Source organism: Poromitra crassiceps, assembly GCF_964638095.1.
Source record: "Poromitra crassiceps genome assembly, chromosome: 25".
Taxonomy (NCBI): Eukaryota; Metazoa; Chordata; class Actinopteri; order Beryciformes; family Melamphaidae; genus Poromitra; species Poromitra crassiceps.
The window spans coordinates 18,188,725-18,214,088 of NC_139649.1; the positions used below are offsets into that span (position 1 = coordinate 18,188,725).

A 25,364-nucleotide genomic window follows, 5' to 3' on the forward strand; every position below is an offset into this window, starting at 1 on the left:
AACTGTCAACATATGGTCGGTGTTTTTAGTCGGTAGCCAATTTTCGTTTTTTCTTGACCCAGGTGCAGGCTAAACAGAAACAGTGTGATATCAACAGTATTAAACACAACAGGACAACATTATCTCCTAGTGGCAAGATGGTGGCATCACCGCGTTTCTTTAATGCTGGCCACTGAAGTTAGGCATAAGGTCGTCCAGATACATACTCAGCTGATACTCCAGGAGGTAGCGGGTGAGAATGCCATTAGGCTCCAGTGGAGGGGCCCAGGCCAGAGAGACAGTGTGCTTCTGGACATCTGTGACCCGGAACACAGGATTTCTCTCCGGGACTGCGGGGGCAGAGGAGGTAATACAGACAGTAAGCAGTGAAATTCTGCAAACCAGTTTCCCCCCGGCTATTGTTAGATTCTCCCTTCAGTCGTTGTGAATCGATAAAAGCTCCACGCTGTTTTCCAACAATCCTACCTCCCTCTGGGGTTTTGAAGTTGACGGGGTGGCTGCCGGGTCCGTTGCCCCGCCCGTTGAAGGTCATCACGATGAGGCTGTACTCAGAGAAGGGGGTTAGCCCGGGCACCGCGGCGTGGCTCCGGTCCCCGGGGATCTCCAGTGCGTGCTTCATGTCTCCGTGGCTTTTCGTTTTTCGCTTTTCGTTTGCCAGACTCCGCAGACGCCACCAGTTTACCTGCATCAGACACGGAGACGCAACAGAGCCGTGCTCAACACTGGCTGCTACAGATCAGGCTTACAGAGCATACATATGTATATATGCGGGAGAGAATATTGAATGAGTGTTATTGTATTCCCCCCCTGCCGGGTGGTGTGTGTGTGCGGGGGAACGCTGAGCTGCCAGAGGAAGGGAGACAGAGTGGGGTGAGGGAAGCCAACAGGTAGAGCGAGGTCAGGGTCATTCCTTTTAAACTGTGTCTAAAAGCAAAGGGCTGTGTTCGACGTATTACCCTGTAGCCTCCCAGATGTCCGTGCAGCTTGTCCTTGTGCACACGCGTCCAGCTGACCTTGACCACGGAGTTGTTCATCACCTCCACAGCTACATCATCAGGTGCGGCAGAGGGAACTGCACAGGCAAACACACACATATTAGAATCTATGCTGAATCAAGCCTGGCAATGACCAGTTGATTGGCCAGTTTGACTCATCATTAGGGATGTCACAATATATCGTCCCACAATATATGGCGATATCAAAACGTGACAATACGTATCGTTGAGATGAAATCTCATATCGCGAGAAAAAGAAGCTGAACATGGTGGCACTGATCTGCATCTGATTGCATGCTCGCTCTCCTTTTCATTGCTTTGTTTGAACAGACGAGGGACGTTACAGACACGGAGGATGAAAATGGTGAAATGACTCAAATTAGCGTGGAGGATGCCCCCTCAACTTACAAATCGATCGCAAAAAATATGGTTAAAATATCATATCGTATCGTTATCGTGAACCCAATATTGTGTATCATATCATGAATTGAGTGTATCGTGACACCCCTACTCATCATGCTAACATACTCTATCTAAAATGATTCAACACTAAACAGTCAACAAAGTAACAGCTTAACATGAAATAAACATCAGACAGCGAGGCAAAAAAAAACACACAAACAACTACAGTGTAAACACCATTTTGCGACTAGCTACTACGACTACTACGACTTCAACACCTATTAGAGATTCATTCGCCTTTTTCACAGGTGCAACCGAAACCTTAACGAGGGCCCAGGCACTGGAACACCTAAATGGATTGGAAGTTGGAAACCCTCATTAATGTTTTGCTTGCACCTGTGTTACATCCTGCCTTTAGACACATAATGGCTCGTGAAAAAGGTCAATAGCCAGTCAAATAAGGACTCTACCTACAATAACAATTGAAGCTTATCCAGCAAGTTTCTGGAGCAGGACCACACCTCAATCACTCGCCTTCATGTCGTTCCCTTTAAATGCCCACCTGCTCAGCATACCTGTTCGCTCTCGTTTACATGCCCCACCCCCCCTCCCCTTTCTTTCAATCTCTCTCGCTCTCGCTCTCTCTCTCTCCTCTTGTCTCTACTACAGGGCCCCTGGGGGTCTGCAGCCGTGCCTGGAAGCCAGGGCGGATCCGTTGACGAAACCTTCCCCGCACCACAGAGGATTCACCTACATCTCCCCCATCCCACATCCATTGCTACTCCCTGTTCATCCTTCATATTTGTTAAATAAACATCCTTATTTGCATTCCAATTGACGTGTGATCCTTTCTAGAGAAAAGCTAATGTAAAACGATCAAACTAAAGGGAATAAACATTTTCTGAGGCATAGGTTGAGGCGATGTCTCGTCATAGACGCTGGGTCAGCTGGCTCAGCCTGGCTGGGGGCGTGGTCAGGGTGGGGTAAATCCGCCGTTCTATCCATTCAGCAAAGTTAGCATTTAACTGCTAGTCCAGCCCAGGCAGGCACGATCAGGAATTCAATTACCGCAGTAAACGCACATCCGAACAAACATCTTGTGTTCTGCTCTAGAATCCCCAAACCTGTAGTTAGAGCCGCGGCACCTTCCTTTGGTGAGTCAGCGCATTGAGATATATGGGTGGTTTTACCCCACTCGCGCGCCAGCCGTGTAACATTTTGTGGCCGTTCCCACACATGCCGACTGTCTCTATGACCTGAAGTGACCTTTTAACAATGTTAAAAAACATTTAACCAAATCTAACTGCTGGAAGCATCAACTTTAGCAGAACGAAAGGCGATTTGAAACAAATCAGACCAACGTTTTCACACCCAGCCGGGTTGGTGCTGCTTTTTACCAAAAGACATGAAAGAGAGACACAAGAGAGAATAGATGTAATGCCGGTGAGTCTGGCTTTCTCTGAGTGGGTCGCCTGCTGGCTGATGCTCAGAACACTTTGTCTTTTGCTCTTAACGTTCGATTTGTCAGATCTTCTAACTTTCAGTTTGTCAGATCTTCTAACTTTTGATTCGTCAGTTCTAACTTTCGATTTGTCAGTTCTGTGGGCGGAGGAGATCTCATGCCAGTGTCCATATCCGACACCAGAATGTATTTGTGTAGACGGGGGTGAATCTATAATAGTGATTCTCAATCTTTTTCATATCAAGGACCCCTAATTTACTACACATCACAGCCACGCAGCCCATTTGATGAGATGTTGTCTCTCGGACGCAAATCTGAGAATAGTTTTATTGTTGGATATGATTTTGTCCTGAATTCCCTGACTGGCTGTATTGTAGGTAGAGATAACAGAGAAATCATCAAAACAGTCATTCTTCTACATTCTCTAATTGTGTTAACTTCTTGTAAATGAAATAATGCTGAAGTTGAACAATTCCTCGATTTGCTGGAGACCCCCTGGAACCCCCTGAAGGCCCTCTGGTGCCCCCCCCCCCCCCACGTTGAGAAACACTGATCTCTAACATCTCAGTTATGGGGGATGGACGACGTGCCACCGCTTTCCTTTGACCCAAATGCCTTCTAAAGAAAAATGTTAAATTCATTCATTTGAAATATAAAGTCACATAACTTGCAGGTGTGATATCATTATCGCGACAAAAGATCGCCAACTCACAGTCCTCTCCCGAGTAGCCGGTGACTACTTTGGGTTCGGGGGCCCAGCCCTGGCGGTTCCTGGCTTGGATCTTGATCTCGTAGGGCACGAAGGTGGGAGTATCGTTCACTCTGAAGGAATGTCTCGTGGTCACGTGCTCCTGCCAGTCCTCCTCCACGTCCTGCCGCCTGTAACTCACCTTGTACTCCAGCCCAGGGCCGTGGTGTTCAATGGCTAACAAGGGCTAAATGGGTGAAAAGGGAATAGAAACAGCCAAAACAAAAAAGTAAGAAAAATGATGCGTCGGCTTTCACGGGGACTTGAGCGATTGCATGAGAGGCTTTTTGTATTTCACCGCTCAATGTCACAGCTTCCGTGGGATTACTTTGTCGAGTGAACTGTACTGTTACTCGGAACTCTCGGGACTCTGTGTCTGATCCTACTATCTCCTAAAACAATGGAACAATAGACTTGGTCCAGCGGCGAGACGTTCTTTTGATACAGGGTCTGTCTAAGACGTTGCAGATGAAAAGATTTCTCTCCTCACCCGAGGTCTGACCACGAGAAACAGAACGAGAGATACCATTACCCACAAAGGAAAATCATTAACAGTGGGAGAGCTACATTACCGTGACAGGGGCGAGCAGATAATAAAGTGACGGAGTGATTCATCTTTCTACAATAAAGCAGAATATATGACTGTATGTGTTGAAAGAAAAATCTCCCTTTTCATAGATTTCCCCGTTCTCTTTCTAATCAAAGCAGTACAACGGGCAGCTCTCGTTGAAAACCCATCCGGAGTGATCCCAGAAAATAGCTTTTCTCCAGCATGTGAACCGCAGAGTGAAATATCACAAGTGGAGTATTTCTATTTCATAAATGCCCGTTGATAATTGCGTATGAAACATTGATAAAACCTCATCTCGGTTCTGTTTGAGAGAGATTCTTTGATTTCCACAAAACCGTAGCAGATGTGAATAATTCACTATTCTGAGGTAGCCCACATTTACAGAGTTTGCAGTAACGGCATATTAAGAGCCCAGACTCCATTTCTTACCTCCCAGTTGATATCCATTTCATGTGGGAAATGACCTTCGATTTTGATATTTTCAGGGTTCTTGTCAGGAGCTGCGGAGGAGAAGGAATATAGATTTTGTCGGCATCGGAGTTGTTAGTGGAAGAAATCTCCAGTGAAATGGACACACAAGGGACCAGATTTTCAACAAGAGTGGAATCAATTATGTACCGGGTCTGAGTGTTATAAAGTTCAGAGAGCAGCAGTGTTGGCAGCACAAGTAGCCTAGAGGACCTTATCAAGAAGCACAATGAAAAAACGAGAGAGGGAGGCCTCGGACCTGCCGGGGGGGTTTGGTATCTCTCTGTGGGCTCGCTGGGACGCCCCCTCCCTACAGCGTTGACAGCGGACACACGGAAGCGGTAGTCGACGTGGGCGTGAAGTTTCAGCGTGGCTGAGTTCTCCTTCCCGGGACTTCTGAGCAGCTCCTTCCAGTTTCCCGGCTCCCGCTGGCTTTCCTCGTACTCGATAATGAACTCTGTTGACAGGCGGAAAGGCAATCAGAGCAGTCCCTCACCACCAAGGGTCTTGCCAGCGGATTGCTTATCTAGCCACCAGCTGTGCAGCAAAACTCCTCAGACCCTGCTTTAGGCTCGCATATTGCTCCAGGAGACAAATCATAATTTATGCTTGGATGAATCGATAATGGACTCCGATTTTATAAGATAGTAGCGAGCACTACTAAGTCCATTTCCATGAAGGATGATGCTACGCGGCCCAAAGATTTGTGTGGCATATTTACTAGCGGAGACTGCTAATACTGCAAGAGGAAACCCATTCGGCCTGCTATATACACAGAGATATAGCACACTTGGATGCTCCTATTACCACTGGTTGAGCTGTTGTGATCGTCCCCGGGGATCCACTTCAGTTTCGCACTTCTGCTCTTCTGTTCGGATAGTACCAAATTCTCAGGTGCATCGGGGACATCTGAAAACCAACCACAACAACATAGGTTTGAAAAAGCAGACGCATCAAATCTCTACAACCGAAGGGACGAGGAAAGAGCGGGTGGGGGGAGAGGGGGGAGATGTTTCACCAACTTCTCTTGAATGTCAGAGAACGTGGGCTGAGCTGCATCGCTGCATAGGCCGACTATTTCTCCAGATGTCAGCAATATTGTGCTGCTACACTGATAAAAGTCATGGTCTGCGTGGTTCTGCTTTGGCTTATTGACATATCGATCCCCGCTGGAATATACAGAAACTCGGGGTCACGGATCCCGTTGACCTTAGCGGCCATCTTGTTGCTACACAGTATGTTTTCTCTCACCCAACACCATCAGCAATGCCGAGGCGGTGGCGTGGTCCACCGGAGTTCTCGCCACACACGTGTACACGCCCTGGTCCCCGTGGCTCACGTTGATGATCCGAAGGATACCGTCCTCCACCAAGTACCTACGTATCGACAGAAAAAGGCAGACACGATATTGACCCGCACGAGCACCAACTTTCCGGCCGCGATGCCGCAAGAATGTGCCGCCGCCTCCTACCTGGAGTTGTCGGTGTAGTTGAGGGCTATCTCCATATCGTCTTTTTCCCACAGGAGCTCAAAGTCGTTGCTGAAGGACTTGTCGTACTCCGCCAGGCACGAGAGCTCGGCCGTGGTACCTATTAAGATGCGCAGGTCCTCCGGGGACACGACTATTCTGGTGGGATCTTCCAGAGACAGAACCGTATTAGTTACATTTCACGGACTATAAGCCCGCTGCAAAAACGCATTTTCGAATTGTTTACCTTTCACGTAGAGGAAGGCATCGATAGCGGACGTTCCCACTGTGTTTCTAGTGACACACGTGTACTGTCCCGTGTCCTCTTTCTCCACGCTGTAGATCTCCAGCGAGCCGTTCTCGTGGACGGTAAGCCTCGGTCCCTCCACGGACCCCGAGGAGTCGTCCTTGCTCCTGTAGAAGATTCAGAGAAGAAACCCATTAAAGTCTCTGCATTCTCTCAGTTGGACATTAGACACTAAACGAGTTAGCACTGCACTGAGAGAGGAGGGAGAGGCGAAGATAACAGTGAATAGAACATTGAGAGTGTTGGGTGACAGTGTTACTTTGCCTTGCTTTAAAGAAACAGCAGAGACCCCAATAAAGAAGCATGCCGTGTATACAGAGGGACTGCATGTACATGTATGTAACTGGTTGAGGTCTAGTGCTCTCTGCTGGTGCACTGTGGACTTACCAGCTGATAGTGGAGGGAGGAGAGCTGAAGACCTTGCAGTGCATGATCACCCCGTTCCTCTCCACAGCGGAGTACTCCTCACCCTCGTTGGTCAAGATCATGGGGGGTAGATCTGTAAGAAGAGGCAGTGGAGCGGATCTGAGTCAGTCATCTAAGGTTTCAGTTCTGACAGAGAAATGGTAATGCTGTAATGCTGTAATCCGGGTGTGGTCCTTAACATCATGAGCCTATACAGGCTATTAGGAGGCAGGAGCACGTTTGCAGTTTAAATGAAACGAGAATGGAACGAGGTAGATAATAGCAGCAAAAATGAGGTGAACGCTTTTGCCTTTCCTCTGTGTTAATTCTCGGCGTCTTTGTGTAAGAAAATTACTGGGCTGTCAGGTTGTCACAAATGTGTCAATGTGAAAATGAAATCAAAGAAGAAACAATGGAGTAATGAGTTAGCCGGGCGAATGCACCTTATCAGTTGTAGCCAAAGCCTCCCATTAAAATGGTCCGTCTCCCCTAATTGTTTACAAAGGGAGCAGCTGGGACTTAGCATTCAGAGACTTGTCCAGCTTTATTAACTCCTGTGTCACCGCGAGCAAACTCCCCGCGTTTGTGCCCGAAAGCCACCGGGAGCAGCGTTCTTTCTCTCTCTTTTTATCTGCCATTGTAAAAGCAGCACATGTTTGTCTTATGGAATTGGGGGAACTTGTTAGCATATAAATGGTGTGACGCTGGCTTGTTTGCGCCGCGGGGACAGCAGCTAGCCTGAGTGAAGGAGTACGGCTCGCAGACAGACCTGCACCTCGGTGCTCCTCAGTGCTTTAACGGGCATATGCCAGCATCAGCACCAGCTCTCCAGCTCCACACAACATCAATCAAACAGTCTCCTACTGACTAATGAGTGTCTGACAATTACTCACAACAGATGCCCCCTACTGCCACCGCTAAGCAACTACTTTGATTCCGTTTAGAGTAAAATGATTAGGCTACAGATTCAATTCTCATGTGATTTCACAGTTTCTAACAAACATATTCAAACAAAGTTTTGAGGAGGCCGATGGCTCGCTACACACAGAATTTGTAAGTGTAAGGATTTGGCATGAATCAAATTGCCAAATTGCCATACTTACTCATAATCATGATATTTGCATTGGCCAGAAGGGTTCCATGTCTGTTGGAGGCCTCGCACTGATAGACCGCACTGTCATTCGCTTGGGCATTGTGCAAGGATATGGTATCATCAAAGACTTTTCTGTTGCCTGCCGGTACCTCTGAAATAAACAATAAAACACCAATAGCATAGATAGCATTAGAGCAGCAACAGTGTGTTCAGACTAAAGACATGGTCATGTAAACCAAGTGTGTATTTTTACATTTGTAAAGTCAGAATGAAATGTAACTTTTTCGCCCTCTTAGCTGAATCTCTATATCATACTGTGCAACTAATTAACAATAAACGTAAAAAAAAAAAAAGTTATATCTCATGTTTTTCAAAATTACTTTTACCGTACTTCCTGGAAAACGGAATATTTTAGTGGTTAAATTATGTGTACAAGTAGGTGTAAATAAAAGTAAAAAAAATAAAAAAGTAAAAGTAAAAAAGTCCTCCGCCTTTCCCATCATGTAAAGTTTGTTAGTTTGGGGACTCACCCCCGCAACAAAACGAGTAATGAAGACAGGGCTTTGTCCATCCTCTTTCATTTCATTCATAATAAAAAAATAATTAAATAAAAAATAAATAAATCCTGTTTCCTTTTGCCGACACCATGGGTGCCTCCTGGTGGCTGGGAATTATTCATTTTGAAGAGTCCAGAATTTGTGACAGCTCAGATTATGCGCAAGGCGTTTCACAGTGGATTGCTTCACTGCATCCACCGGGCTTCACTGCCGTTCTCTCTCCATGTGTGTTATGGTCCAACCCGCCCACTTTAGAACAGCGCCTCCCTGTGTTAAACGTCATGTAATACGTGGGACTGTGGGACCGAGACACCATCAAAATGCTGTTTGCTTGCGACTTTAATCACATCAGAGCTAAGCCTGTAGAAATAAAGCTTTTACATTGTGAGTCGAGGCTGAGCTGAGGCTGATTGGGGACTTACCCTCCAGAGGTACTCCATTCACCCTCCATGTTATAGCAGGCTGTGGAGTCCCAGTGGCGGAGCACTTGATGTGCACGTCTGAGCCAATCATGTTGAGCTGACTCTCCGGCTCAAACACCCACTCTGGAGGCTCTGAGAGGACACAGCCAGTGAGATCACCATGACATTATGAAACCCGTGTCTGCTGTAGTGTCTAAGGCACTTGTCAGTCAAGTGACTGTCAAGACTTGACTGTCAAGACAGTCGAGTCTAGACAGTCAAGTCAGACACTGTCAGTCAAGGCAAGACTACAGCAAAGATACTATAGCCATACTAAGCCTAATATCCCGCCATAATCAACATGATCTATTACACATATGGTAATCACTTATGCTAATTATTACATTAATAACACAAATGAATACATTAATGAGTAAATATTGCTATGTCAATACACTTGTCTCCAGATAAAACACGGTATTAATATGAATTCCATATTTTATAGTATTAAGGAGTTACAGTAGTTTGAAGAAAATCTACTTTTCTTCCACCACTGTTTACATTTCTATTGCATTCTCATGTGAAGCCTTTGATGATAATAATAATAAAAGGATTCACAACTAGCCTGGGTAAACCCAGCCTCTATGTGCTCTCAGTCACGAAACTTACACTACAGGCATAGCCTGTGACGTCACGTTGAAGGCTGGGTTTACCCAGGCTAATTCACAACTACAACACAGTAACTTCAGAGCGCATCGGTAGTTACCTTCTACTGTGACCGTAAAGTAATGGAAAGCTTCTCCAAGCGAGTTCTTGGCCTTGCACATATACTTCCCGTTGTCCTCCTCTTCAACTCTAGGCACAATCAGCAATTTCCCATGGTTCTCCACTTTGGCTTTGTCAGGAAGCTTGTGACCCGTCTTCACCCACTCAACCTGTGGAGTGGGACTGACGGAAAGAAGAGAAATGGTTAGTACTGTAGAGAGATAGCTAGATGCTGCCTGTACATTACCGTGACTGAAGGGTTTCATTCATCTTTGTGTGCAAAAACATGTTCCCTCATGTTCATAGTTCAATTTTCCAAATGGATTGAAATTGGATTCGACTGAAATTCGTCAAATGTATAATGAGATGTGGGATATTGGTAAAAGTAGGCATTACTCACAATCCCTCAGCAATACACTCCAACTGCAGATCCTCTCCTTTGACCAGCTGTGTCTCTGATCTGTCACCACCAGAGGGCGTCAGAAGATTGGGTTTTCTGTCCACGATTGCATTAGCTGAAAGAACATGTTGGAGAATTTGTCAAGAGAAGAGAAGATAGCCAATGTTTTTACGAGCAGTCAACAGTGTAGAGTAATACATTTTCCCATAGGTCACACTTGAATGATTTTTACAAATTAATATGCATAGTATGAACACACACACACACACACACACACACACACACACACACACACACACACCCACACACACACCCTTGTCTTGTGCGCTTGGCTTTTTTTTCTATACTGTATGTGCACAAGACATGGCTGTGGCTCTATGTGTTCAAACTTACCATTTTCAGGACTCGTGCCACTTTGTGATTTCTCTGAAATGGAGGTGGATGAAATCAGAAAATAAACGATGAATGTGAAGACAATGTGGATGCGTGGCTCATGACAAACATCAGTGAGATCAAACACAACACAAAACAAAACTTTGGAGATGCTGATGTACGAGCATCTACGGTAAGGGAACAAGACGGTGCGACACTTGGATGGCTTTTGAAGTGCTGCTGTGAATATGGGTATCAATGATGTTCTCAGAACAAATCAAAGTGGAGATTTCCTTTGAATGTTCACAGGTAAAACAGCGCTACAGTTTCCCTGACACCTACTGGTCTTGACAATGACGGACATGGCGGTCTTCTGGACGATGGTTCGTATCCTGGGGAAGGCAGCGAAGCAGCAGTAGTCTCTCCTGCTGTCCTTCTCCACCGCGTGAGAGAAGTACAGGTCTCCATTCAAGCCCACAGACACCCTCTCATCCTGCTCTATGTGCTGGAGACCTGGGGACAGAAGATAAACCCTTTCAAGTCCATATTAGCTCATAATCTTGGTGATATAAAAGGCCGATATCAGCCATCGCAAAGGATCTGCTGTGATTCAATCCAGAGTTGGTGTCATTTCTCATGATTTTCATTTTCATGAGATGGAATAAAGGCTTTATCATTACAGTAAGTCTTCATATTCCTTTTTAACTGAATTGAACACAAAGTGACCCCCAGCCCTGATTCAAACACATACCTTGGCATGCATTAACTGTGTGTGAATAAAGAATGCCACTCACTGATAGTCATCCAGTAGATCTGAAGAGGAGGTATCCCTTTAGGTGGGTCGCACTCTAGAATAAAAGACTGACCCTCTTCAACCACGATGGGAGCAAGTTTTTCTTTAGGAAACTTTGGAACATCTAGCAAGAAGAAAAAAGAAGAAGAAAAAAAAACACTAACAATGAATCAAATCGTCCATGCTGTTCTCTTCTTCTCCACAAGATGGCAGTCATATCATTCTTGAATTCTGGAGCCAAGCGCCGTCTGCGTCTCTGTGTCCCCTACAGTCAATGGTCCCTACTACTATACTGTACATCATCCAATAAACTGATTTCTATGGCACATTTTTCACATCTTGGCTTTCGGGGAGAAATAGCCGTCCCACTACTGTTGTGTGGCTTGTCAACACTGCTGAGCGGTTGAAGCTCAGCCAAATGTAGCCACAGTGCCTCGGAGTGGATTTCTTTGAGAATGTATATACACTATGGCCCTGGAACAAAATGAAAAATGTACCCAGGGAAATGATGGAGAGGCTAGATCACACTCGATGCTTTGCCCGCTGCAGAGAGGTACAGGCGAGAAGGCAGCGAGGGGCGGGGCCTCCGCTCGGCTCAATGACTTTCTGCCACGGCCAATACAATGAGACGCGCACAATGGAGAGGTGCAGTCATTACACAGGACTGTGGTGCTCTGAATCACTTTGAAAGCGCTGTAACAGAGCACCGCGCACACACACACACAGACCCATGTTACTCACGGGGCACAATGAACTCGATCTCCTCCGATATGGCGGTCCCCAGTTTGTTTGAGGCGTAACAGCGATAGGTGCCCTGGTATTCAGTGAGGTTCCCGTGATTGGGTATCACAAAGGTCCCAGAATGCTCCTCTTTCGTCAGCCGGGGGTCCGAGAGGGGGTCGATTTCCACTCCGTTCTTCGTCCATCGGAATCTAACACAAAAGGAGACAGTTTAATAAGCCAATGCTGAAAAGTCAAGTTCTCTCAGCCAGGAATGCAGTATGCTGGTGCAAAGACACAACATGGAAGCAAGCATCCAAAAACAAAGTGGGCGACGCCAACATGTCCGTGTCGTTTGCTGCTGATGGTGTGTGTGTGTGTGTGTGTGTGTGTGTGTGTGTGTGTGTGTGTGTGTGTGTGTGTGTGTGTGTCTGGCTGCTAACAAGCTCTCCGGGCTCTCCGTCTGCTGGAGACGCCAGGCTCGCTATACTCACTCTGGCTCGGGGTTCCCTTTGGCTTCGCACGTCATGGGGAAGCTCTCGTCGAAGGGGAAGGCGATGAGAGAGCTGGGTGACTGAGCTGTGATGGTGGGCATCTGCGCAACTGGGCAACACACAGACAACAGGGCGTAATGTGAGGAACATGGCACACAGGCCCTAACGCACAACTCCTTACATAAGTATCAGACATTCAACACCATGCTATGGACGTGTCTAATATGGCTCCATATGCAGAGTTCTCTTCCAAAACGGATTCACCTTATGTAGCCCCGCCCACTTGACCCATTGTGTCACGAGTTCCTGTTCAAAGCGCCTGCGGTTTCACCAGCTCAAACTAGTCTGACTCACCTGGTCAAACCTAGTCTGACTCACATATGAGTCAAACTAGGTTTATGAGTCACAGGAAGCGTAAACACAATCAGAACTTTCGATTGTGTTTACACTTCCTGTTAGTCTCTCAAGCCAGACTGTCTCCTCTACATAAGGTGAATAGAAGTTGCCTGTTTCCAGGGGCACTATTGCCACCGCCACTGTGGCAGCATTACGTGTTTTTTTTCATGAGTTTTGGTCGTAGAGTGATAAGACTAATACCATTGGACTCTGTGGATTCTCAGCTTCCCTTTGACATGGACTCTTACAGGTGCAAACAAACTCCAACAAAATCCAACCATTAATATGACCACTGTGGCCATACGTTTGTGGCGGTAGTAGTGCCCTTGGTAACATCTGTAATGTACATGTATGTCCAATTGTAGCATCTCTAAGATATGGACGATTCCGTCTGTAAAGTTAATCGTTATGGAATTGAAGTCTTACAGTACGTTTGCTACTATCCTTTAAAATGCGTATATATATATATGTTTTTTTGCTATCAGTCATTTTGTAAGAGTGCGTGCTGCTGTCCCGTTTCATTTTGGAGCAAAACTCTTCATATGATCTGATGTGATCACAGTTCCCACTGTGCTAGTTGAGGTGACTGATGTGTTAAGAATGGAAACATGGTTACATACAGTACAATACTAATACTATCAATGTGACCAGTGGAACCGACCGACCATGAAGGTAGAACAACAGATGATATGAATCTTAGGAGCAGAGATATCTGGGATATGGAGTTGTGAGCGAGAGCAATGACACATGAGATGCAGGTCCAACACACGAGGCTGTCAGTAAAGAGGACGCCACTAACACCGGCGACAGAACGGCAGAGCAAACTTACTGTTCACATGACCTAAAACTAAGACAATCCCAGGGAGCAGGGGGGAAATAAACAAAACAGAAACAGTCAGTAGTTGGGGGGAATAATCCCTTTTTTTTGTCACAAGCATTCTTTGGATAAAACCTTTTGAACATATGGCGAGAGCATACAGTGCAAACTACTGTAGAAGACTTTAAAAGATATTGCATCATCAATCAGCTTAAGAATGTGTTGCCTTTTGAAAAACCTGTTTGAACCGTTCTCTATCAGGCCCTTAAGATATATTTCTGAATAATTTAGAGCCAGGAACACTTTTATGTCTGTTTCCAAGGAAACTGTGGGGAAATACATACAGTACTGTAGCTGCAGCGCTACTGTACATAGAAAGAAAACAGATTCAAACAAGATAATTGTTGTAAATATATTCTATTCACAGCATGCTTGATTGTAATGTACGACCGTATCGGTTCTCTATGATGTGATTCATGTGACTTTACAGTATACAACACTTCCTCTCTGATAAAAGCACTTCATATACAAGTTAAATCAAAGGCTAGTTTTCTGAAGCTAAACAACTTAAAATGGTTCACACATCCGACATGTTCTGTGTTAACACATTGAGTGCCAGCCGTTTTTTCAATCCTGTAGGTAAGTTGTGCCAGGTTTTTTTTTGAGGATTCTGGCTCATTTTACAAGAGCCGAGGATTCTTTTCTGTTAAGACTTCGTGAACACCAATCATCTAAAAAGAACTAATAGAATGTGTGCTTTCTCTGTCTAAAAGAGTTAGTTTGCAAAGTTAGTAGTTATGTAGATATTAGCCGTTGAGTACAGCATGGTTTCAGAGATTTTCAGAGAGTTTAGAGATAAATGGATTTTTAGAACCACCTCACGTGCCTGTGATTATGGGTGCCCTTGGGCAAGTCTGTATACTGTATTGTGTGTGTGTGTGTGTGTGTGTGTGTGTGTGTGTGTGTGTGTGTGTGTGTGTGTGTGTGTGTGTGTGTGTTCGCGCGTTGCTCCGCGGCTCTGAGAGGAAGAGATCTCTGTCCGTTCTTTGCCCCCACAGCGTGTCTGTCTCCCACTCTGTGTGCTCTCTCTCTCTCTCTCTCTCTCTCTCTCTCTCTCTCTCCTCTCTCTCTCTCTCTCTCTCTCTCCTCTCTCTCTCTCTCGGGACTAGAGAGAGAGAGAGAGAGAGAGAGAGAGTGTGTGTGTGTCTCCAAACTCCTCCCTCCGTCTGTGCTGCGGAGGGAGGAGGCTCCGCGGCCGCTTTCGGGCAGTCTGGACTGTAAAACTGGCTCGTTCGTTTCTTGAGGTGTCGGCTGAGAGCTTTGAAGAAGCTTTTGCGATTCTGGTCTTATTTATGCGCAAAGGTACTCGAGTGTGTGTGTGTGCGCGCGCGCGCGCGTGTGTGTGTGTGTGTGTGTGAAATCGAAAGAGTTTTCGCCCAGCTATTTCCTTGAAAATTAGACTGGCTTTCTCTAGCGGACCCGTGGCTGTGGCTTTCTCTCTGTCTGGAGATATGTACTATCAATGGTCTGGAGAGAACTGTCGCCACTTAGTGGTCGGTAAAATAGATTATACACATTCTCTTCCTCCAATATTGATATAGAAGACGTAAAAGGGGTTGATTGATGTCCCACCGTCAAAAAAAAAAAATGTTTATGTAAGACGAGATATCTCGTCTTTGGCACTCAACGGCTGGATTATGTAAGACGAGATATCTCGTCCATGGCACTCAAGGTGTTAACATACTCTACAGTACACACACATGCAGTGTTCTTCAAACTTTTTTGTGCCAAGGCACACTTTTGACAATGAGAAAATCCCACGGCACACCGCCATCCCAACTGTTACAAAATGAAACAGCATCATAGTACATTGCCACGAGCTCACCGTTTTCCTGTGACCCCCGCTTGATCAGGAGGGTCAAGTCCAGAGTCGGCACTTTTCCTCTTCAAATATTGATCTATCTTTCTTGTTAGCGTTGTGACTTGTTCTAACTGTGTCTACCTGCGACTTTTTTTCTTCTATTGTTTGAAATCAACAAGGTCATTATTAGGCTACTAATCACACTACCGCCACCCATAGACATAGAAGAGTAGTGCAACCACAGCGCTCAACGAGAGCTGTATGAAATCAATTCTTTCGTGTGGCGCAATTTAGGATAAATTTTTATGGACCAACAAAGTGAAATTGGACAATTTCCCACGGCACACCTGATGATCTCGCCACAGTGGTTGAAAAACACTGCTCTATTATATCCCTATCTGGATTCATGAATAACTTTGTTGGAGCATGGTGCATGTTCAGGATTTTGTCACAATTGAATTAAATATCCATTATGTCAAAACTCATCCTCATTCATACTGAATTGTTATGATGCATTGCAATCAGTGGAAAATCAATGCTTTACTCTTCTTCTGTACTATTTGAAATGACGGTATGTTGTCTGCAGATGGTGTACAACAGGAGTGGGGTCTCACATTCCAGCGGGATGTCAATGGCGGTAGCGGGGCGAAAGGCACAGATACAGGCGACGACCAGGCCCAGCAGGGGGGCGGCGACCCATCCCGGGCTCCTCTCCAGCCTCATGGCTCGGCGGGCGGCGATCTGGGAGTTCCCGAAGGCAGGAAGGAGTGTTGCTCTCGTCCCACTCCTCAGTTTATCTCCATGGCACGCTGAAGACCCAGGACCTGTGAGAGCACAGACAGAGCAGGCCCCATGAATCCACCCACGTGCCTAGCAGACGGTAAAGGCTCCCAAACCCTGTTCACACAGCAAAACCCCCACGTGACTGTGGAGCCCCACTCCTCTCTGCTCAGCCAGGCTCAGCTCAGTACACTTCCAGCACAGCAGTCACTCACAGCAACACGCACCCCATGCTGTGCTAGTTCAAATGTTGCTGTGGCAAAGAAACATTCATATTAAAGCCTGCTCTCATCCTGTCCCGTGGGATCCAAGTTGTTTTCTAGCTTGACGTCTGTGGGACAGTGTAGCAGAGTGTATTTATTTTTCATGGAACAACAATGGTAATAAATAAATAAAGCGATGAAGCAGCCTGTGGCTATATTAATGCACAGCAGATGTCCAATAGTCATGCAAGGGGAAAAAATTACACATTCATACCAAAATGGAGCCAAGATGGAAATCAAGATGAACATTACCATCAAAATGAAGATACAATTCATTTCATCATAGCGCTGCTCCTGATTTGTGCCTGCATGGTTCTGATAACAATAACTCAAAGAGATTAGCAATGCAGCTACACATATTTACAGTATCTATTATAGCAGCAACTAGCGCTGCCAGAGCATAAATAACACACACAGCTAACAGTCAGACAGAGTAACCTGTCTGCCCTCTGACAAGCAGCAGACTACACAGCTCTGGATCATTTTCCACCTAACAGACCAGAGGCTGGAGCTATAATGAGCACAGGATCGGGCCATAGTGCAGAGCTGGGTGAGGGGGGAGGAGGAGGAGGAGGAGGAGGTGCAGAGCTGGGTGAGGGAGGAGGTGGAGGAGGAGGAGGAGGAGGAGCTGGGTGAGGGAGGAGGTGCAGAGCTGGGTGAGGGGGGAGGAGGAGGAGGAGGTGCAGAGCTGGGTGAGGGAGGAGGTGCAGAGCTGGGTGAGGGAGGAGGAGGAGGAGGAGGAGGAGGAGGAGGAGGAGGAGGAGGAGCTGGGTGAGGAAGGAGGTGCAGAGCTGGGTGAGGGAGGAGGAATTGGGTGAGGGAGGAGGTGCAGAGCAGGGTGAGGGAGGAGGAGGAGGAGGAGGAGGAGGAGGAGGAGGAGCTGGGTGAGGGAGGAGGAGGAGGAGGAGGAGGAGGAGGAGGAGGAGGAGCTGGGTGAGGGAGGAGGAGCAGGGTGAGGGAGGGAGGACGAGGAGGAGGAGGAGGAGGAGGAGGAGCTGGGTGAGGGAGGAGGAGCAGGGTGAGGGAGGAGGAGGAGGAGCTGGGTGAGGGAGGAGGAGCAGGGTGAGGGAGGAGGAGGAGGAGGAGGAAGAGGAGGAGCTGGGTGAGGGAGGAGGTGCAGAGCAGGGTGAGGGAGGAGGAGGAGGAGGAGGAGGAGGAGGAGGAGCTGGGTGAGGGAGGAGGAGGAGGAGGAGGAGCTGGGTGAGGGAGGAGGAGGAGCTGGGTGAGGGAGGAGGAGGAGGATGGGGAGGAGGAGGAGGAGGAGGAGGAGGAGGAGCTGGGTGAGGGAGGAGGAGGAGCAGGGTGAGGGAGGAGGAGGAGGAGGAGGAGCTGGGTGAGGGAGGAGGAGGAGGAGGAGGAGGAGCTGGGTGAGGGAGGAGGAGGAGCAGGGTGAGGGAGGAGGAGGAGGCGGGACGGGAAAGAGGAATCTGTCTCTCAGAATCCACAGCTGAGGAATCTCTGGGGTGTCCGGTCATTAGTCCGTCTCATGTTGGCTGTGGCCCAGCTTATTAAGTAGTCGTCCTCTAATTAGTTTAACACTGACTTCCTTTGGAATTGGGGAAAATCACGCAAGGCTGACAGACTACAGGGAGTCCTGCTGGTGCAAAACACACATAAAACACGCATCATCACAAGACTAAAAGTCCAGGAATTGCAACAAGCAAGTCTATAAAAATAGGTTTTAAGAAGCGATTTAAGAGAGGTCACTGGTAGAAAAGAATAGAAAATGGAATTTGGCTCCCAGTATTACTTCCACTTTCAAAAGCACAAAGGATAATGTGAGGGAGAGAGATCTCATGGCACGTGCATTGTATCTGAAAGCTGCGTGCATGATGCAGTGCAGCTTCTGCCCACTTCCTGTCTGTGGGATGGTCTGCTGCTGCTGGAGAGAGAGCAGGGAGGCTCCAGCAGCCACACCCAGCTAGTCTCACTACAGACACAGACAAACATCTCCCCTATCACCTCCTCACCCAGCTGGTCTCACTACAGACACAGACAAACATCTCCCCTATCACCTCCTCACTCAGCTAGTCTCACTACAGACACAGACACAAACATCTCCCCTATCACCTCCTCACCCAGCTGGTCTCACTACAGACACAGACAAACATCTCCCCTATCACCTCCTCACCCAGCTAGTCTCACTACAGACACAGACACAAACATCTCCCCTATCACCTCCTCACCCAGCTGTTCTCACTACAGACACAGACAAACATCTCCCCTATCACCACCTCACCCAGCTGGTCTCACTACAGACACAGACACAAGCATCTCCCCTATCACCACCTCACCCAGCTAGTCTCACTACAGACACAGACACAAACATCTCCCCTATCACCACCTCACCCAGCTGGTCTCACTACAGACACAGACAAACATCTCCCCTATCACCTCCTCACCCAGCTAGTCTCACTACAGGCACAGACACAAACATCTCCCCTATCACCTCCTCACCCAGCTGGTCTCACTACAGACACAGACACAAACATCTCCCCTATCACCTCCTCACCCAGCTAGTCTCACTACAGACACAGACACAAACATCTCCCCTATCACCACCTCACCCAGCTAGTCTCACTACAGACACAGACACAAACATCTCCCCTATCACCACCTCAGCCAGCTAGTCTCACTACAGGCACAGACACAAACATCTCCCCTCTCACCACCATTCTATTCATTTAATTTCCATCTCTAACACACACTCAACACCTGCAAGCTGGTTTCCAGAAGACGACGAAGAAAACACACTCACACAAACAGCGTACTGCTGTCCACACTATGCTTTAGCAACTTTATGCACTAATTCCTACTTTTACTTTCATGCACTTACTATTAAGTGCCCCCAATTTTTTTTTTAAATCACAACAGCAACCAAAACAGAAGATGTCACTCGTGCACGCTCCACCGACTTCACTATATAGAAATAGTATTTGTATAAAACAGCTTGCTGCTCACGAGCGGGGGCTTGAAGCAGACTCTTTTCTCATCTCCGCGCTGGCTTAACACATTCAATAGGGAAACACTGAGGTCAAATGCCAGTTCATGAGAAGTAATTGAATAATTGACCGGCAGAACAAAGGAGTCGATTTCATTCATTTGTGTGCGGGCCTGTTTTCAGATGGACGTGCTCCCTGAACTTTTCCAGCAGGGCGCAATGTGCATACTAATGCTATTAACTTGGTCTGGGGCTTTTATGACTCAATCTTGGCCATTTTCAGCCTGTGTGAACCCCCCCCCCCCCCCACCCCTGTACCACCCAACACCCACAGCATCACCTATAAGACCAGTGCGTCTAGGGTCTGCTATATATCCACCCCTCTCAATCACAATACAGCCCTATTGACTTTATTTCACACTCCAGATTGGTGTGTCAGTGTTGTAATTCATGAGTCCAGACAAAAAATGCCTTTGGCGTTCTTTTGTTCCCGTCTCAGTTCAGTCTTTCCCACACGCTGTGATTTATGCTGCTGAAGAAAAAGATTAAAATCAAGAGGTAAGGACTGGCTGCTAATTGGCGTGCGCTTTGTTGGGAAGATTGGCCAGTTTAAGAATGGGGGGCTTTACAATCCCCACAAGACAATGTGTTCTCATTGCACCTATTATGTTGGCCAAAAGCCTTTTAACCAACCTCAACACCACTTAGATGGATTACACTTTGTTCAAACTGTGCCTGATCACTTGCCATCTGATTTAATTTGTTCTCCCCCTCGTTAAGCATTTATTGAGAACCCGTTCGGCCATCTGGTTGCGGGGAGGTGCGCTCGGGGCTTAGCTGCTGGGGATCTACGATGTCTACATTGAAGCCGTAGGGTGTATAGGGCCGATCGGACCTATACGATGCACATAGGGCCCCTCGAGCGAGCTCGCCGGCCGGAGCCTGCAGGCTAGCTGCTAATCCCCACCCCCTTCAGCCACACTCACTGCAGGCTGAGATTGATGGAGCTGGCGGGAGGTTAAAAGCAGCTCACGGTGGGAAGGCCAACAGCAAAGCCTAACCTTGCTGAGCCAAGGCTCAGAGGGGACAGAAGCTGTGGGGCTGAAGGGGGTACGGAGAGGGCCAAGTCAAATCTGCCTCCCTGCCTTCAAAACTCCATCTGAGTGACGGATACAGGGAGAGAGAGCACTCTCTCCCAAAACTTCTCCCCACGTGCCAACCAGGGCAAGTGGGTTTCCCAAACGAGACTGATGTGGGTAGAGGTGCAGCTGACAGACTGATGGAGAGGCAGTCTTCTGTGTGCTGCCGACCTGCTGACAGACTGACAGAGAGGCAGTCTTCTGTGTGCTGCTGACCTGCTGTGTTAAATTGCTCGCCCATCACTGTGCAGGCCTCATCTTTAAGGAGACGTTTCTGGCACACTTCTCTTCTTGGCGAGCTCCCTCCGTCCCTCCATTCTCATATTTCAGCCATCTGGTCTGGCGTTATGGCTTCACCTTGACCCACACACACAAAAATAATACTGGAGGGAGCATTTAAGTAGCATTCTAAGGCAGGGGAAATACTTTTTTCCTAACATAAAAAGTGGACACCTGTGGATGTGTTCACAAAACGTTTTACATTTCAAGCTGGGGTCCAAAATGTGCACTTTGAAGCCCTCAAGAGCGACCATTTACAGTTCACTACAGTAGGCTGGTCTCGAGCGGGCACCATCTGTTCTTTCACACATAAAGACAACAGGCAGAGAGAAGTGTGGGTCTACTGTGCTGTAGTTTAACAGGCCTACTGTACTGGGGCCAGTTGCACCAACTGGTCTTACACTGGTCTTAAGCTAAGTTGGTTGTAACTTTACGACCTAACAGCTACGCCGGTTGCACCAAGATGGCTTAAGCCTTCTTTTCACTACGCCCAGGCGTAACTCCTACGCCTGGTCAGGAGGAGGCGTAGAGCCTGCCTGTAACAGAGATCTCCGCGGAGACCTTTTTGAGTCCTTACCGTCATCGTCGTAACACAGCCAGTTCTCCGTCTTTGAAGCACGATGTTAGATTATAACTAACTAGTTGTGTGGCTTAGCCTTCCCAAATGTTGCCGTTAATTTTTTAGAATTTAATACATAGAATTGGGAACGTTACATTCAATTTCATTCAGACTGTCTGTCTGGCTCAATCACCGCCATTTTTCCCCTGGAGCGAGGGAGGGTGGGATGAGGGAGGGTGTAGTGATGCACATACAGTAGTGGCTGATAGAGCGTAGTGGCACAGTGACGCTCCAAGCAGGTCGCGAGGCACACATCATCCAATCAGGGTGCATTCCCTGGCAATTCACATGGACGCGCATTGCTACGACCCGCGTAGTTAAGACCAGACGTAAGCAGTGTTGGTGCAACAGGCGTAAATCCACTCTAAAGACTGGTCTTAACTCTTAACTAAGACGAACGTAGGAGTTACGACCAGGCATAGTTAAGACCAGTTGGTGCAACCGGCCCCTGATGTTTAACAGGCAGAGAGAAGTGTGGGTCTACTGTAGTTTAATGTGTAAACCTGTAATAGGATTAAGCAGAGCCTCGTCTTGTCAGGCCGGATTAAAATATTCTCCTCACTAAAGACCTGCAACACAGCAGCTCCACTCTCCTCTCTCACACTGATGATAATGCCTCCACCACTCTCCTCTCTCACACTGATGATAATGCCTCCACCACTCTCCTCTCTCACGCTGCTGATGATAATGCCTCCACCACTCTCCTCTCTCACGCTGCTGATGATAATGCCTCCACCACTCTCCTCTCTCACGCTGCTGATGATAATGCCTCCACCACTCTCCTCTCTCACGCTGCTGATGATAATGCCTCTGCCACTCTCCTCTCTCACGCTGCTGATGATAATGCCTCCACCACTCTCCTCTCTCATGCTGCTGATGATAATGCCTCCACCACTCTCCTCTCTCACGCTGCTGATGATAATGACTCCACCACTCTCCTCTCTCACACTGCTGATGATAATGCCTCCACCACTCTCCTCTCTCACGCTGCTGATGATAATGCCTCCACCACTCTCCTCTCTCATGCTGCTGATGATAATGCCTCCGCCACTCTCCTCTCTCACGCTGCTGATGATAATGCCTCCACCACTCTCCTCTCTCACGCTGCTGATGATAATGCCTCCACCACTCTCCTCTCTCACGCTGCTGATGATAATGCCTCTGCCACTCTCCTCTCTCACGCTGCTGATGATAATGCCTCTGCCACTCTCCTCTCTCACGCTGCTGATGATAATGCCTCTGCCACTCTCCTCTCTCACGCTGCTGATGATAATGCCTCCACCACTCTCCTCTCTCATGCTGCTGATGATAATGCCTCCACCACTCTCCTCTCTCACGCTGCTGATGATAATGCCTCCACCACTCTCCTCTCTCACGCTGCTGATGATAATGCCTCCACCACTCTCCTCTCTCACGCTGCTGATGATAATGCCTCCACCACTCTCCTCTCTCACGCTGCTGATGATAATGCCTCTGCCACTCTCCTCTCTCACGCTGCTGATGATAATGCCTCTGCCAGTCTCCTCTCTCACGCTGCTGATGATAATGCCTCTGCCACTCTCCTCTCTCACGCTGCTGATGATAATGCCTCCACCACTCTCCTCTCTCATGCTGCTGATGATAATGCCTCCACCACTCTCCTCTCTCACGCTGCTGATGATAATGCCTCCACCACTCTCCTCTCTCATGCTGCTGATGATAATGCCTCCACCACTCTCCTCTCTCACGCTGCTGATGATAATGCCTCCACCACTCTCCTCTCTCACGCTGCTGATGATAATGCCTCCACCACTCTCCTCTCTCATGCTGCTGATGATAATGCCTCCACCACTCTCCTCTCTCACGCTGCTGATGATAACGCCTCCACCACTCTCCTCTCTCATGCTGCTGATGATAATGCCTCCACCACTCTCCTCTCTCATGCTGCTGCTGATAATGACTCCACCACTCTCCTCTCTCATGCTGCTGATGATAATGCCTCCACCACTCTCCTCTCTCACGCTGCTGATGATAATGCCTCTGCCACTCTCCTCTCTCACGCTGCTGATGATAATGCCTCTGCCACTCTCCTCTCTCACGCTGCTGATGATAATGCCTCTGCCACTCTCCTCTCTCACGCTGCTGATGATAATGCCTCTGCCACTCTCCTCTCTCACGCTGCTGATGATAATGCCTCCACCACTCTCCTCTCTCATGCTGCTGATGATAATGCCTCCACCACTCTCCTCTCTCACGCTGCTGATGATAATGCCTCCACCACTCTCCTCTCTCATGCTGCTGATGATAATGCCTCCACCACTCTCCTCTCTCACACTGCTGATGATAATGCCTCTGCCACTCTCCTCTCTCACGCTGCTGATGATAATGCCTCTGCCACTCTCCTCTCTCACGCTGCTGATGATAATGCCTCTGCCACTCTCCTCTCTCACGCTGCTGATGATAATGCCTCTGCCACTCTCCTCTCTCACGCTGCTGATGATAATGCCTCTGCCACTCTCCTCTCTCACGCTGCTGATGATAATGCCTCTGCCACTCTCCTCTCTCACACTGCTGATGATAATGCCTCCACCACTCTCCTCTCTCATGCTGCTGATGATAATGCCTCCACCACTCTCCTCTCTCACGCTGCTGATGATAATGCCTCCACCACTCTCCTCTCTCACGCTGCTGATGATAACGCCTCCACCACTCTCCTCTCTCATGCTGCTGATGATAATGCCTCCACCACTCTCCTCTCTCATGCTGCTGATGATAATGCCTCCACCACTCTCCTCTCTCATGCTGCTGATGATAATGCCTCCACCACTCTCCTCTCTCACGCTGCTGATGATAATGCCTCCACCACTCTCCTCTCTCACGCTGCTGATGATAACGCCTCCACCACTCTCCTCTCTCACACTGCTGATGATAACGCCTCTGCCACTCTCCTCTCTCACGCTGCTGATGATAATGCCTCCACACCACTCTCCTCTCTCACGCTGCTGATGATAATGCCTCCACCACTCTCCTCTCTCACGCTGCTGATGATAACGCCTCCACCACTCTCCTCCCTCACACTGCTGATGATAATGCCTCCACCACTCTCCTCTCTCACGCTGCTGATGATAACGCCTCCACCACTCTCCTCTCTCACGCTGCTGATGATAATGCCTCTGCCACTCTCCTCTCTCATGCTGCTGATGATAATGACTCCACCACTCTCCTCTCTCACGCTGCTGATGATAACGCCTCCACCACTCTCCTCCCTCACACTGCTGATGATAATGCCTCCACCACTCTCCTCTCTCACGCTGCTGATGATAACGCCTCCACCACTCTCCTCTCTCACGCTGCTGATGATAATGCCTCCACCACTCTCCTCTCTCACGCTGCTGATGATAATGCCTCCACGCCGATTCCCATTCGATCACGAGAGAACAATTAGAACAATTGGCCGAGCTGATTATCATTAAGCTGCAATTGCGACGTGCGTAGTAACGACTGCACGTGTCATTTTGTCGTTGTTTTGTCCTCCTTATCCAATCAATTCCTCATTTACTTTGCCACTTCGCCAGGCTGAGTGTGTAGCTTTGAAAAGCTGGTGCGTTTCAAAGCAGCCAAGTGATAAAACCTCTCGAGATACTTGCGATAGAGACGGTGAAGAAGTGCGGGTCGATGCATTCTCCTTTATGTTTTAGAGGTTTTGTTTTCTCCAACTCGCTGTGTTCAGAATTTGAAATAGGCTGTATTCTGTATTCTGACCTCTGGCAATGATAAGCACTATCATCACTATTCTACTACAAGCTTGAGCGTGCCATTCATCCATTATTAAACATTTCGGCGGCAGGAAAAACAGAACAAGACACTAA

General features: G+C 47.9%; 1 protein-coding gene across 1 annotated transcript in view; it reads right to left on the reverse strand.

Moving 5' to 3' along the window:
- chl1b (cell adhesion molecule L1-like b) overlaps positions 1 to 16,218 on the reverse strand; it is a gene marked incomplete at its 5' end in the record, with an annotated part of 30,329 nt that extends 14,111 nt beyond the window's left edge. The window contains 21 exons of the mRNA XM_083660527.1: positions 207 to 329; positions 466 to 682; positions 957 to 1,072; positions 3,572 to 3,794; positions 4,608 to 4,678; positions 4,906 to 5,103; positions 5,454 to 5,555; positions 5,898 to 6,022; positions 6,118 to 6,283; positions 6,362 to 6,528; positions 6,809 to 6,920; positions 7,930 to 8,070; positions 8,899 to 9,030; positions 9,644 to 9,825; positions 10,043 to 10,157; positions 10,739 to 10,927; positions 11,209 to 11,331; positions 11,949 to 12,139; positions 12,422 to 12,530; positions 13,647 to 13,664; positions 16,110 to 16,218. Coding sequence (XP_083516653.1) covers positions 207 to 329; positions 466 to 682; positions 957 to 1,072; positions 3,572 to 3,794; positions 4,608 to 4,678; positions 4,906 to 5,103; positions 5,454 to 5,555; positions 5,898 to 6,022; positions 6,118 to 6,283; positions 6,362 to 6,528; positions 6,809 to 6,920; positions 7,930 to 8,070; positions 8,899 to 9,030; positions 9,644 to 9,825; positions 10,043 to 10,157; positions 10,739 to 10,927; positions 11,209 to 11,331; positions 11,949 to 12,139; positions 12,422 to 12,530; positions 13,647 to 13,664; positions 16,110 to 16,218 — 2,929 coding nt within the window. The remainder of the gene's footprint in view (positions 1 to 206; positions 330 to 465; positions 683 to 956; positions 1,073 to 3,571; positions 3,795 to 4,607; positions 4,679 to 4,905; positions 5,104 to 5,453; positions 5,556 to 5,897; positions 6,023 to 6,117; positions 6,284 to 6,361; positions 6,529 to 6,808; positions 6,921 to 7,929; positions 8,071 to 8,898; positions 9,031 to 9,643; positions 9,826 to 10,042; positions 10,158 to 10,738; positions 10,928 to 11,208; positions 11,332 to 11,948; positions 12,140 to 12,421; positions 12,531 to 13,646; positions 13,665 to 16,109) is intronic.
- Between the last annotated feature and the right edge of the window lie 9,146 nt (positions 16,219 to 25,364).